This window comes from Acipenser ruthenus, chromosome 5 (assembly GCF_902713425.1).
Source record: "Acipenser ruthenus chromosome 5, fAciRut3.2 maternal haplotype, whole genome shotgun sequence".
Lineage (NCBI taxonomy): Eukaryota > Metazoa > Chordata > Actinopteri > Acipenseriformes > Acipenseridae > Acipenser > Acipenser ruthenus.
Genome location: NC_081193.1, coordinates 48353549 through 48369167, shown reverse-complemented (window position 1 = coordinate 48369167; position 15619 = coordinate 48353549). Strand labels below are relative to the sequence as shown.

The 15619-nt window shown below is 38.9% G+C and overlaps 1 protein-coding gene across 1 annotated transcript in view; it reads right to left on the bottom strand.

The window, feature by feature from the left end:
* The window catches only part of LOC117403294 (potassium channel subfamily K member 2-like), a 74600-nt gene that overhangs the window by 26508 nt on the left and 32473 nt on the right, over positions 1 to 15619 (bottom strand). Inside the window, exon 4 of the mRNA XM_034005341.3 lies at positions 875 to 1035. Within this exon, the coding sequence (XP_033861232.1) occupies positions 875 to 1035 (161 nt within the window). The remainder of the gene's footprint in view (positions 1 to 874; positions 1036 to 15619) is intronic.

Below are 15619 nucleotides of genomic sequence, written 5' to 3'. Positions count from 1 at the left end.
GCACTGCAAACCACTTTGCCACACAGTCCAAACAATATTTTTGTCTGCTCTGGGACAAAGTCCCATGGTCAATCCCTGTCTAAGCAGTGGCTATCGGCTGAGCAACTTTGGTATAGAATATTCAGGATTCGGGTCTTTAGGAGGTAACAACCCATTCGGTAATGGTTACATTTCTATTTCAGTGGACCAGGGTTATGATAATAACCTAATGTTAGGACATATTCAGAAATGCACAAATGTAAATAGATGGACCACATCTATATAACATACTATCACAGTGGCACCACTCAATGACTTTTAAGAAGAAATTAACATGTTTCTTTGTGTATGCTGGGCTTAACTGATCACAGTAAAGGGTACTAGAGAACTATTCTTTTTTTACTTCCAATCCGAGATGGTCTCTGTCAAACATAACAGAAACTGGGGGGATAGTTTCCTTAAAGGAATAATTAAAGACACTGTAAAGTACAGTTTTATTATGACATTTAATAACATTATATATGAAAACAAATAATACAAAACTGATATTTAATATAAAGAGATCGATAGGGAACACAACTACTGCAATGTAATTTAAATGACTGATTGGTGATTTTTAGTGGAGTAGTTTGCTAAACAGATTTGTAATGAATGGTCTAAATCAGTAATTTTAAATAAATATTAGAATTCATATGGATTTCCTTTCCTAATTAATGAAATATTGATTGAACAGTAATAATGGATTTGTGACTTTGCGGAAGATCTTTCAAACCCCTTCAAAAGCACCAAACAAAAACAAATCAATTATTACCTATTAGATTACCTCATGCCTTTTCATATCTTTTTTGAAAATTACATTTACATATAAACTAATGGATGTTAAAGTTATACTCACAACAAATATGTCTTCAACTTTGGCTATTCCTTTTCCAAAAATTGTCCCCAGCTGATCCCCAACTCCAGCCAAAAGAAACCCAAAGAGTGGAATTCCCAGCAAGGCATAGATGATACAGAATATTCTCCCACCTCTAGTATGTGGGGAAATATTTCCAAAGCCTACAACAGGAAGAAAATCTGGTATTAGTAACTAAATGTGAAATATGTCCTTGGCAAGTTTGATCATAGATTCAAATCCTGCTTTCTGGTTAGTGAAACTGAAGGCAATGTTTTTATACAAACCTGGAATATGCAATAAGCAAAGGGTTCCGCATACTATACAAGTAGTCGTAGTAGTCGTAGTATTATTATTATTATTATTATTATTATTATTATTATTATTAATAATAATAATAATAATAATAATAATAATAATAATAATAATAATAATAATAATAATAATATCAGTTTAAAACTAACATTGTGTGTTGTGCAGGTTCCATGAATTGCAGCGTACCAAATTTAGTCAACTTGGTGTGTCTAACTAGTGAATTAAGCAGGTTTAATCCACTTGATTGGACTAAAAGTACACCTGCTAATCCCGATTTTCCAGCATACCAGAAGTTACTCATCACAGGTGTATCATCTGCTAAATCAGACTAAACAAGATCCTGATTTCATGCTGCTATTTCATGTATTATGCACTTTGTATTTAAAGTGTTATTCCATGTATTATGCTACTATCATGTATTATGCACTTTCCACTGTATTTAATGTATTATGCTTTTTTTTTCTGTATAGCATTGTAACAGGGGGAGACCTGTGCTGATTCTTCTGACGTGTTCATAGTGCTGCAGGGAGAGGGCAGCAGCTCGTCAATATCCGCCTGTCAGTCATGGCAGTGACACGGAGAGGGGGGAGAGTGGGTGTGCGGACTTTCCTTCTGAGTGGCTGGGAGGCAGGTCTTGGGGGAATTGCTGACCCTATAAGTTAACATTCTGCTGTTCCCTCAGGGCTGCCCATGGAGACGTAAAAGGCGTGCGGAAGCGCTGGAGGAAAATCAGCCGGGACAAAAATCCCAGCAAGACAAATAAATAATAAAAGAAAGAAATAAAAGAATTAGCGGTAGCGGGGAAAACTCTTGGGCAGCCCCGATAGAGTGTATAGCAGGCTGAGGGAGCCGCGAGTGTAGGACGGAGACCCAGGCCGTGCGGGTAGCGACGGTTGGGGTGAAGCTGCCGAGCGCAGCACTTTTTATTTTGTAGTTTTGTTTACTGTGTTTTGTTTTCCCTGTTCCTTTCGCCTTTTGATTAATGTTTTGTTTAAACCTCTGTACCCTGTACCGCTCCGGTATAGTTGTGGCTCTGTCGCTACCATAGCTGGTACGGCAGGCCACAGACAACAGCGCCCTCTGCGGGCTGAACTGTGCACCTGTGCGGTGTTTCAGAATCATTTCTCTGTGTCCTGTGTCAGTGAATTACCCACCACCCTTCCACAAGCATGTATTATGCATGCCTCTGTATTTAAAGTATTATGGATTTTCTTTTTTTTTTTTTTTTTTTTAATTTAGTCGTCGCCAATTATTTTACCCCGGTTTTTCACCCCAGTTTTAGCATGCCCAATTAGTATCTGTATCCCCGGCTCACCGCTCGCAACCCCTCCGCCGACTCAGGAAACGGAGGCTGGAACACGCGTCCTCCGAAACGTGCTCCTTCCAAGCCGTCATTTTTCGCGCTGCAGATCCACAGCAATGCCACCAGACCTATAGTGCCGGAGGACAACACAGATCTGACGGCTCCGCTGCAGAGCCACAGGCGCCCTATCGGCCACAGGGGTCACTGATGCGCGGTGAGCCGTGGATTCCCCTGCCGACCTAAGCCCTCCCTACCCGGGCAGCGCTCAGCCAATTGTGCGCCGCCCCCTAAGAACTCTCGGTCACGGACAGCTGTGTCATAGCCTGGACTCGAACCTGCGATCTCCAGGCTATAGGGCACATCCTGCGAGGAGCGCCTTTACTGGATGCGCCACTCGGGAGCCCCCTATTATGGATTTTCTTGTTGTTACTGCATCTTGTAAAGCGCTTTGTGATGGTGGTCCGCTATGAAAGATGCTATATAAAATAAAGATTGATTGATTGATTGATTGATTGATTGCAGTGTACCAAATCAGATTTGTGATGATCCTGTTCAAGTGGATTAACTTAGTACTGTGAAAGATAAGGCTAACTTAGTACGCTTGCCTGTTCTAAGCATTTAGTGCTTATAGTTTTTTGCAGAGACAGCTGCATTTTCCCTCTGTAATGACAAGTACATCTGAAAACTTTATTCAGTACATTTCTTATGTCCGTCATGTTCAGGCAATCAGATCCTACCTTTAACTTTTTAATCATGTACCTTTGATACCATTTTCAGTTTAATGCAATACAATTTCAGTTCTTATGCTTTAACTATAAACAAATTATGGTACATTATCATGCAATTACACTTTTCTGTGCCTACGCAGCAATGTCGACAGCTTAAAATATGCCATGATCTGTATGATCTGCCAGTTTGAAATGTGCACAAAAAGACATGAGATTTATTTTTACTTACCGCAAAAATAGTTTTATAGGTCGCACTGGCGTAAAAGTCGCTCTCCTTTTTTGAGACTTAATTTTTTTGAAAAAACATTTTTTGTGTGTGTTTAAAATACTTTTTTTTCTTCCTACATGTTCAACACCAATAAATAAATAAAAATACACAGGTTTTGTTTAGAAAATAACCCTTGTTTTCAACAGTTTTATAATTTTACAGTGTTGTTTTTAGTTAAACTGCTAATAAAACTCTCTTCTGTTTTTCAAAATTTCAAAATAATTGGTTCAAGTCAATTTTAGTACAATATCAAAATACATCAAAATATAGATATAGCACTACTACTGAAAATTCCAGTAGTAACAGTGTAAACCACGGACAACTAGTACTTGAATGGATTTAAAAAGTAATCATGAACAGTGCACCAGTAAGTACAATCCAGTTACACATCCTACATCACATCTGTAATCAACCTATTTTATTTTAGCTTATCAAGTACCCAAACACTTCAAGAACATATCTTTGCTTTACTTTACATTTCTTTCCAAAACCATACTTGGACAATATAGTTCCAGCTGCATTGGCTTTTACAAATTTGTTGTATTAATTAAAATTTTAAAGAAAAGTGTTAGACAGTGTTGCTTGCACCAATTAAAAAAGCAAAAATTAAAACAATAAACTAAACAGTGCACCATCTAATAGCCAGTAAACTAAACATCTTAGTGTTGCATACATTGCATTAAAGTTCCAGATGCACAATAATACATTCATTTTGTTTTCTTAATCAGTACAGACGTGCTCAAATTTGTTGGTACCCTTACAGCTCATTGAAATAATGCTTCATTCCTCCTGAAAAGTGATGAAATTAAAAGCTATTTTATCATGTATACTTGCATGCTTTTGGTATGTCATAGAATAAAGCAAAGAAGCTGTGAAAAGAGAGGAGTTATTTCTTATTCTACAAAGATATTCTAAAATGGCCTGGACACATTTGTTGGTACCCCTTAGAAAAGATAATAAATAATTGGATTATAGTGATATTTCAAACTAATTAGTTTCTTTAATTAGTATCACACATGTCTCCAATCTTGTAATCAGTCATTCAGCCTATTTAAGTGGAGAAAAGTAGTCACTGTGCTGTTTGGTATCATTGTGTGCACCACACTGAACATGGACCAGAGAAAGCAAAGGAGAGAGTTGTCTGTGGAGATCAGAAAGAAAATAATAGACAAGCATGGTAAAGGTAAAGGCTACAAGACCATCTCCAAGCAGCTTGATGTTCCTGTGACAACAGTTGCAAATATTATTAAGAAGTTTAAGGTCCATGGAACTGTAGCCAACCTCCCTGGGCATGGCCGCAAGAGGAAAATCAACCCCAGATTGAACAGAAGGATAGTGCGAATGGTAGAAAAAGAACCAAGGATAACTGCCAAAGAGATACAAGCTGAACTCCAAGGTGAAGGTATGTCAGTTTCTGATCGCACCATCCGTCGCTTTTTGAGCAAAAGTGGGCTCCATGGAAGAAGACCCAGGAGGACTCCACTTTTGAAAAAAAAACATAAAAAAGCCAGACTGGAATTTGCTAAAATGCACATTGACAAGCCACAATCCTTCTGGGAGTATGTCCTTTGGATAGATGAGTCAAAACTGGAGCTTTTTGGCAAGTCACATCAACTCTATGTTCACAGACAAAAAAATGAAGCTTTCAAAGAAAAGAACACCATACCTACAGTGAAACATGGAGGAGGCTTGGTTATGTTTTGGGGCTGCTTTGCTGCGCCTGGCACAGGGTGCCTTGAATCTGTGCAGGGCACAATGAAATCTCAAGACTATCAAGGCATTCTGGAGCGAAACATACTGCCCAGTGTCAGAAAGCTCTGTCTCAGTCGCAGGTCATGGGTCTTCCAACAGGATAATGACCCAAAACACACAGCTAAAAGCACCCAAGAATGGATAAGAACAAAACATTGGACTATTCTGAAGTGGCCTTCTATGAGTCCTGATCTGAATCCTATCGAACATCTATGTAAAGAGCTGAAACTTGCAGTCTGGAGAAGGCACCCATCAAACCTGAGACAGCTGGAGCAGTTTGCTCAGGAAGAGTGGGCCAAACTACCTGTTAACAGGTGCAGAAGTCTCATTGAGAGCTACAGAAAATGTTTGATTGCAGCGATTGCCTCTAAAGGTTGTGCAACAAAATATTAGGTTAGCGGTCCCATCATTTTTGTCCATGCCATTTTCATTTGTTTTATTATTTACAATATTATGTTGAATAAAAAATCAAAAGCAAAGTCTGATTTCTATTAAATATGGAATAAACAATGGTGGATGCCAATTACTTTTGTCAGTTTCAAGTTATTTCAGAGAAAATTGTGCATTCTTCGTTTTTTGTGGAGGGGTACCAACAAATTTGAGCACGTCTGTACCATAACCACACACACACACTTTGCAAGTGTTCAACTGCATTGCACTGACATGAAGAACAAGTTACAGTATGTATTAAAGTCTTTATACGTACTCAATTCAAAACAAATCTTTTTTACATCGGGCCATAAACACTTTCCTCCTCTATCAGCTCATTTTTCTTTTGCCATATGTGATAAAGACGGAAAGAATCAGAGCTGTAAATCTCCCTCCCGACCAGTAAGGGCGCTGTATAAGGTTGGTAGTACACTTCCCCATAGACAGGTTGACTCGACGGTGGACGGAAACAGGAAGTCGGCCATCTTGAAGGAAGCGCGCAGCTGCACGTACGCGAAACAATTCCCATGAGATCAGCTGTGGGCCAGGCAGCAATTGGTTACACCGGGGCGCCAGGCTGATTGAAGGGAGGAGTTGGGTTTGCCGGACCATCCATTCTGGGGCACACTGTTCCACAGGTCAGGAGGGAGATTTATAACCAAGATTCATTCTTTCTCTGTCTCAAGGAGGTTTCATTCAACTTTATGAAGCAAAATGTGTTAATTCTATAGGGTTTGCTGCAAAACCTTTGGCCATAGGTGTAGGTTAGTCCCAATTCTCGGTCTAACTTGTTCTGATTAGTTAAACCGATTACCAGGATCATCTGTTTGGTATGCTGCATCAGGATTAAGTTAGTACAGATTTTCAGGATTTTCTAATCTGCATTTTAGCCCACTTGATGTGACTGATTCACTTGTACGCTGCAATTGTTAAGTTGTTCTTGTTTATAGTTTGTCAATTTCCTTCCATAAACCTACTAAAATGACTAAATATAACTTAAAAAATACTGTAGAATAAGGCATATTCATAATTTTTTTTATTTCAGAGAAATGATAAATAACCACTGGCATCTTTTTTCTGTTTGCTTCTATTTTTGACATTGTTTGTATTACAAATAATCTCTTTACTTCCCATTTGCATTTCAATTAGTTTGATATCGAAAGATACATTTAAGTAATTGAAAGCTTCTACTACTGTAACTTTATGGAGATTTGATAAAACTCATTAATTCTAGACTTGTTTTACATAATAATAGTCTACATGACTGTCTCCAAAAGCACTAGACCCTCTAATCTGAGAGGCACATTAGCTGCATAAATTAAACAGGTTTCCAAAATAACAAAACATTTCACTGCTCATTCAAATATCCAACAGCTGTCAGTTGTCCCTAGCGGGTCAATGTATACACTGCAAAAATGAAGTCCATGAAAATGATGAAAACAATAGCCCAGCCAGCCAGTACAAAACAGACATTTTACAGGAGGAACCCAATATTTTACAGACAGCTATTAATTGTTGTAGTTTTGTATAATGTGAGAAGCTAGTATACGCATTCAGGAAGGGGTCAGTTTCCACTGCTTTGTAAAATATAACCGCAGTAAATATAAAATGTAATGGGGAACAATTTAACTTTGTGTGGAGGGATCAGTGTTCCCCTGCAATATTTAGATTTGGGGAGTTATACCTCTATCATATTCAACAAGAATCTCAGCAACATTCATCACCTGCCATGGCTGTACATTTAAGATTAGAGCTTGTGCTCTAAGCAGCAGGACTTCTATGAACAACCTGTCCGTACCTACAGAGGTAACTACGAAGGGATGGAATAGTAGTCTCTGGTGCTCTTGAGGTAGGCTATTTTTAGGATTGTGACAGAAATACAATGAGTTTTGGTTGTAAATCTCCCTCTCCATCTGTGAGGGCGCTAAGCCTGACAGTTCTTTCCCGGGCCGGGAAGTCGTTCAGTCTGGAAGAAGGCAAGACTCTGTTGCAGGAGCATATTGACCCTGAACGTAGCAGCTGCAGACAGTAGAGACAGCTGCACTCGTTTACGGATAATGTGTCTTTATTATTTGGACTGCAAACCATTCATTATTGTTTCTTCAGCCACTTTGCGACAAGGATAAACAGGTTTTATTTTTGTGGCTGTTTTTCCTGTGTTTTTCTGATAAAACCTAAAAACCCAAACTCAAAAGAAAACTTTGTATTATCTGGCTATGTATAAATCTCCCATTCCTCAAGCTACACAGTACATGCAGAACCCTTCAAACCTTGGATACCCTACTAAATCCATTGACACCCTCCTTTAAGACATCAATAGTTTTTAAAGATTTTGGAGATGTTAGTCCAAGAAACAATAAAGTTCATGAAAAGGTTTTCTCCCTCTGGACTCATTATCCACACAGTACTGCTGAAGAGATGGTGTTTGAAAGTGTGACTCTTAGTAATAAATGAAGTTCCGTTTTTAATAGGGATACTTTAAAATTAGTAATTACCCAGTAGAGCTATTTGCTTATTTCCTTGGGTAGTGCATTTCAAACAACATATTGGCAGGACCAAAGTAAAATGCCCCGGTTTAAAGGGTCTTGTAAAGGTACACTTGGGGATGAGTAAAAGGTTCATACTTTTGTCTCCGAATTTTACATTGATAAAGAAATGTTGCCTCTATAGTACCAGGAAATAACCATGTACTAAGAGGATATGCCTAAGACTACTACTTGTAACAAGATGGCTGCTTCTCAAACTTATGAATATGTAAAAAGGCGGATAAATGAATCCTGTTTTGAAAACCATTATAGACAGCTGTAACAATTACTATATTCACACAATTATTGTTCAGAGGTTCAGCTTTTATTAGGGAGCTCCCCTAAATCCCTTGTTTAGAAAGATATAGGGTAATAATGCTTGTGACAGCGTAGCCATCTGCCAAGTGGATGCGTGCATTCACTGCTGAGTGAAAGGCATGAGATTGAGACTGAGGTTGAAGTTGATACGCTCCGCAGGTGAACAGGATTTATTTACATATCAACACAATGAACAGCTTACGTGACACTACCAGCAATGGTTGCACACAGAGCACATACAACACAGCGTAAGAAAACTTTGGTAGGATCTACAATCTCTGAACCAATCTCTGTTCAATAATAATAAACTAACGTTGCTGAAGAGGCTGATCATGGTGGATAAACAGTTAGGGCGGATATGTGATGGGCGGTACACGATGGATTACTGTACTTATATGCTTGTGTATAATGTTTGTAGTCAGGCATTTTAAAATATACAGTGCCTTGCATAAGTATTCACCCCCCTTGGACTTTTCCACATATTGTAGTGTTACAACCTGGAATTAAAATGGATTTAATTGGGATTTTTACTATTTGATTTACACAACATACATGACACTTTGAAGGTGCAAAATATTTTTTTATTGTGACACAAAAGTTAATTAAACAAAAAAAATGACATTTGTTGGTTGCATAAGTATTCACCCCCCTGAGTCAATACTTGGTAGATGCACCTTTGGCAGCAATTACAGCTGTGAGTCTTTTTGGGTAAGTCTCTACCAGCTTTGCACATCTGGATCCTGCAATTTTTGCCCATTCTTCTTAGCAAAATTGCTCAAGCTCTGTCAAGTTGGACCATTGGTGAACAGCAATTTTTAAGTCTTGCCACAGATTCTCAATCTCAATTGAGGTCTGGGCTTTGACTGGGCCATTCTAAGACATTCAGGTTCTTGTTTTTAAACCACTCCAGTGTAGCTTTGGCTGTGTGTTTAGGGTCATTGTCCTGCTGGAAGGTGAACCTCCGCCCCAGTCCCAGGTTTCTTGCAGACTGAAACAGGTTTTCCTCTAGAATTTCCCTATATTTGGCTCCATCTATCTTGCCCTCAATCCTGACCAGTTTCCCAGTCCCTCCCAATGAAAAGCATCCTCATAACATGATGCTGCCACCACCGTGCTTCACAGTGGGGATGGTGTTCTCAGGGTGATGAGCATTGTTGGCTTTGCGCCACACATAGCGTTTTGCGCTAAGGCCAAAAAGTTCAATTTTGGTCTCATCAGACCAGAGAACCTTTTTCCACATGTTTGCTGTCTCCCACATGCCTTTTGGCAAAATCCAAACGGGATTTGATATGGGGTTTTTTCAGCAATGGCTTTCTTCTCGCCACTCTTCCATAAAGCCCAGCTTTGTGGAGCGTCCGGGTTATAGTTGTCCCATGGACGGCTTCTCCCATCTCAGCTGTGGATCTCTCCAGCTCCTTCAGAATTACCATTGGCCTCTTGGTTGCTTCTCTGAATAATGCCCTCCTTATCTGGTCACTGAGTTCTGGTGGACGGCCTTCTCTAGGCAGAGTCGCGGTTGTGCCATATTCTTTCCATTTTTTAATAATGGATTTAACGGTGCTCCGGGGGATGTTCAAAGTTTGGGATATTTTTTTATAACCCAACCCTGATTGGTGCTTCTCCAGAACTTTATCCCGGACTTGTTTTGATAGCTCCTTGGTCTTCATGATGCTGTTTGTTTAGATATGCTCTCTAACAAACTCTAGGGCATTCCAGAAAGAGGTGTATTTAATCTGAGATCAAGTGACACTTTAATTGTACACAGGTGGATTCCAGTCAACTAATTATGTGACTTCTGAAGGCAATTGGTTGCACCAGAGCTTATGTAAGGGTGTCACAGCAAAGGGACACCATGCAATCAAGACTTTTCAGTTTTTTATTTGTAAATAATTTTGAAAAATAAGTAGATTTTTTTCCCTACTTCGACATTATGGACTATTTTGTGTAGATCAGTGACAAAAAATCCTAATTAAATCCATTTTAATTCCAGGTTGTAACACTGCAAAATGTGGTAAAGTCCAAGGGGGGTACATACTTATGCAAGGCACTGTATGTCAACTACAGGCATAAAAACACACATACACGCAAACACTTTTTTTTTGGTTACTTTGATAGATGCCATTTTCATTTGCTGGACCCGACTTTATTTACTATATATCTCAGAACCTTCAACACTATGCTTCCCGCGATCAACGAATGCTGTATGAAAATGAAGGGTGTAGCTAATTCCAGTCCTTCACGTTCCATTGGCTCTCACATTATACTCAGAATCATACGCATCAAATCATACTGCAGCAGCAGCGAGGAAACAATATGCTTCTGCTCTATAACTGGATATAACATATGTCAATAAACTGAGATCTGGTCATCTGAACACAATCCCAGGCAGTGCAGTGCACGAGGGTCAGCAGCCGCTATAAAAAAATAAAAAATACAGTACAGCGCGACAGCAAACACCCTAGACTAGCTGTAAAGAATTTCAAAGGATAAATATCGGGACTTTCTTCCTATGCATCGGGATGCGGGACATTTGCCAGGAAATTGGGACTGTCCTGACCATATACGGACTGTTGGCATGTATTCCTGTTCAGAGACCCACCAAATCTAAAGTATATGTTTATCCATTTTTAATTTACAATACTATAAGGCTTACATCTGGATTAGTATTTCATGAAAACACAGTTTAAAAGATAATATTAATACAGGAATAAGTAGTTAAACTGATACTGCAGCTTTGCTCCTTGCAGATATGTATGTTGTAAAAAGCGGGCAGGTAATTGCCTACCTATGACTACAGGTAAAAAGCTAATGATATTGTACATTGGAGTCTGTGTCTTTTCTGGGTGTGCCATTATATTTTGTATTACTTTTTTTCATTGTACACTATTATATTATTATAGTGATTTGGTCACTTCTATAGAATACTGTTGTAATAAGGGTCGGCAGAGGTCAAGTCAGCGGCAGCCATATTAGTGCAAAAGACATACTGAGCAGACCTCATTATAAATCTCAACGGTGTTGGTCAGGATGGATCAGGTTTTTTTTTTTTCTCTACGAAAAATCAGAAAACATGGAACTGAAAATAGTTTCTTTTCAGTTTCACCAGACTTGATTCCAGCTCAAGTGGAACAAATTCTTTCAAGGTTTTTTCTTACATTTGTGGTTGATGTTCCATAAACCACATGTGATGAACATTGCTGTGTTAATACAAAAGAGCTGTGTATATCATGCCCCACTTGAAGAAGTCTCTGAAGGAGGCACACCTGCCCATTTTGATATCCTTCGAATTATTTTTGGGGGACCTTGACAAATGTTTTAAAGCTTGTTTCAAGGGCTTTCAACAAAAAAATTGTCTTATTTTGGACTGTGACAGGAAGGGCTGAGACGTGACGTCAGGCCAGATGCAGGAAGTAAACATACTGACACCAAGTCTGCAGTTTTAAACAAAAGAAAGACGCAGCGGTGTCATTTTATTTAATTAATACAAAAATAAATAAAAAAGGTTTAACAAAAAGTCTGTGCTCACAGAGCAAAATAAAAGGTTTAAACAAAAACAAATCTCAAACACAAAATAATAATGAATGATCCAGGTCAGGCTGGGCAGTAGCCTTCACTGAGCCTGGATTTTCTTTTTCGTTTAGTTTCGTTTTCGCTCGCTCAATCCGCTCTAGCACCCACCACGAACTGAGAGCGCTGCAGGCTTTTATGCAGGTGACCATCTCCCAATTAGCAACAAATTAATCACCTAATTAATTCGGGAGATGGCCACCTTCTGCACGAGTTTTTTTTAATTACTGTGGACGGGGCTAACCATCCACACTACTAACCAAAACAAACAAACAAAACACACGGCTACGCTGTCAATACATAAATTCAAATAAACAATAACAAAACCTGTGGTCGCTTCGCCGTCTCATAAATAATAAATACATAAACAAACAAATACAAAATAACACAGGGGCGGAGGGGTAAACCCTGTTCTAAAAATAAATAAACAAATCAATGTACAGGGCACCTCGCCCTGTTACATGGACCAATTGCACTGCCAATTAGGTACAATGACAGGAAACTGAAGCTTCAAATTTAAATACAGCTGGCAGTGCCTAATCTTGGCTCAGCCGCAGATAACTCAAGCCCTAGCAATTACCACAGCAGATAACTCCTAACCCAGTACTGTCCCTCACATAGATTGCAGCACAAGCACTGCAGTAAATCATAACTCCTTGCAGTCAAAAGGAATGACACAGTCTGTGTTATATAACTCAAAACCATAAGGGCTACATTTAACTTCAAGTTAAAAGTATTATAGGTATTAATTGCAAAAAACTATATAAAGATAAACCCACAGAACTAGGGGAAATTGGGGTTAAGTTTTTACACTACAGCAATCTTAACTGAGATGTGTTCTTCCTAGGCATTGCAGCACAGACAGGGAAAGTGTGGAGTATCCCAGGGTGCCCACATGTGTAATAGTAGGGGGTGTCTAAAAATTAGTTAAATTCCTATGTTTCAGACTGTTTTTTTGTTCCCCCACAGCTCAAAAACTGTAAGGCATATAAACATGCAGTTTAGAACAGAAAGGTCCTAAAACAGGAATCAAGCCTTTTGGGCAATCCGAAGTGAAAAAAAAAAATTAAAAGAGATAGTAAGGTTTTAAAAATGTAATCTGGGCATGCGCAGTTCATTCAAATCGACAGTTCCCAAATTAGAACACTGGTATTATGAAAATTCCAAAACCCAGCCACCCCTGTCAATCATTAGTCTTGGAATGTTGGTGTGCCCATTGCTGTACATTTGACATGATACAGTATAAGTGAAGTATATAAAATAGTAAAATAATGTAACACTACTGTATACTCCCTGATAATGTAAAAGAGTGAAATCTGTTGAACCGCACATGTAACACACTACTATATATTGTAAACTATTTGTTTTGGTATCTGCTGATTAAGTCTAGTTAGTCCAAAAGGATATGTAATTAATTAGAGCAGCTTGATGACCTGATGACTCTGCTGCAGAAAATAAACAGAATAAACTGCCCAGGACGTGCCTTTTGTTAAGGATTTAATATCTCCTTTTTCAGGTCAGCCCTGACGTTAGAATACATATTTCATACACTTCTCATTTGATATGTATGTTATGTGCTAGAAGCATCAAGTCTATTCCGTTTAGACTACGAATGTAATAGTTTAATATTTGTTTATAATAGTATGTGCGTGGCCTATTAAGTAACACTGGACATCTTTTATTGTACTCTGTAAATGGAGCAATGAAATGCATGTAACAACCGATTGATGTCTCTATATTTTTAAGCTATAAAGTGAAAATATCAACGAGAATCATTCAAAGGTAAAAGATTGCTAACTTTACAAACATGCATTAAAACAAAAGTTTTAACAGTAATATTGAATTGCTAATGCATGTTAAACTGGTACCACTGAATGTGATTATGGCTGCAATATGCGTTTAAAATATAATTTAGCTTCAAAATGCTTGTTTCATATTTGTGAAAATTCATGTTTATTTTGGTATAATGCATTTTACAGAAGTATGACTGTTTTTTTTAAAATTTTAATATGATAAATATGACCTGCATTAGAACAAGATTAGTTTTGAACCTATGCAACTAATGCTGTTTCTTTATATATATATATATATATATATATATATATATATATATATATATATATATATATATATAATGCACACTGAGTGTACAAAACATTAGGAACACCTGCTCTTTCCATGAAATAGACTGACGAGGTGAATCCAGGTGAAAGCTATGATCCCTTATTGATGTAACCTGTTAAATCCACTTCAATCAGTGTAGATGAAGGGGAGACAGGTTAAAGAAGGATTTTTAAGCCTTGACACAGTTGAGACATGGAATGTGTACTGTATGTGTGCCATTCAGAGGGTAAATGGGCAAGACAAAAGATTTAAGTGCCTTTGAACGGGGTATGGTAGTAGGTGCCAGGCGTGCCGGTTTGAGTGTGTCAAGAACTGCAATGCTGCTGGGTTTTTCACGCTCAACAGTTTCCCGTGTGTATCAAGGATGGTCCACCACCCAAAGGACATCCAGCCAATGGCAGGCCAGTGGTCGAAAATGGCTCATTGATGAAAGACGCCAAAGGAGGCTGACACGAATTGTGCAGAGCAACAGAAGGGCTATAGTTAGTCAACTGACAGTCCAGTACAACATTGGTGCCGAAAGACCCATAAAAGAATGCACAACTCATCGTACTTTGACACGAATGGGGTATGGCAGCCGATGACCTAACAGAGTTCCACTTCTTTCAGCAAAACACAAGAAACTGCGGTTGCAGTGGGCTAAGGAACGAAAACACTGGACACTGGAGGATTGGAAAAACATTGGCTGGTCTGATGAATCCCGGTTCCTGCTGTTTCACGCTGATGGGAGGACTAGGGTATGGAGGGTATGCAATGTTGCCGCGTGTCAACATTGCAGGCTGGTGGTGGTGGTGTGATGGTGTGGGGTGTGTTTTCATGGCACACATTGGGCCCCTTGATAAAAGTGGAGCAACGTTTGAATGCCACAGGATATCTGAACATCACTGCCAATCAGGTGCATCCCTTCATGGCAGCAGTGTATCCATCTGCTAATGGATTTTTTCAGCAGGATAATGCTCCATGCCACAAGGCTAGGATTGTCCAGGAATGGTTCGACAAACATAACAGTGAATTCAGCTTACTGCAGTGGCCTGCCCAGTCACCAGATCTCAATCCAATTGAGCATCTGTGGGATGAAATGGAACGAGCTATTCGGAGTAGAGATCCACTACCAGCCAACTTGACACAACTGTGGGAAGCATTGGAGTCAACATGGGCCAGCATCCCTGTGGAACGCTTTCGACACCTTGTAGAGTCCATGCCCCGACGAATTGAGGCTGTTCTGAGGGCAAAAGGGGGTGCAACTCAATATTAGGAAGGAGTTCCTAATGTTTTGTACACTCAGTGTGTATATATATATATATATATATATATATATATATATATATATGCACTGGAAAGTACATGCTATATAATTTGCTGTTACTGTACTTTTATAATCTATTTGCAAGCTGTTAGGCAGATCTAAACTAGTAAACT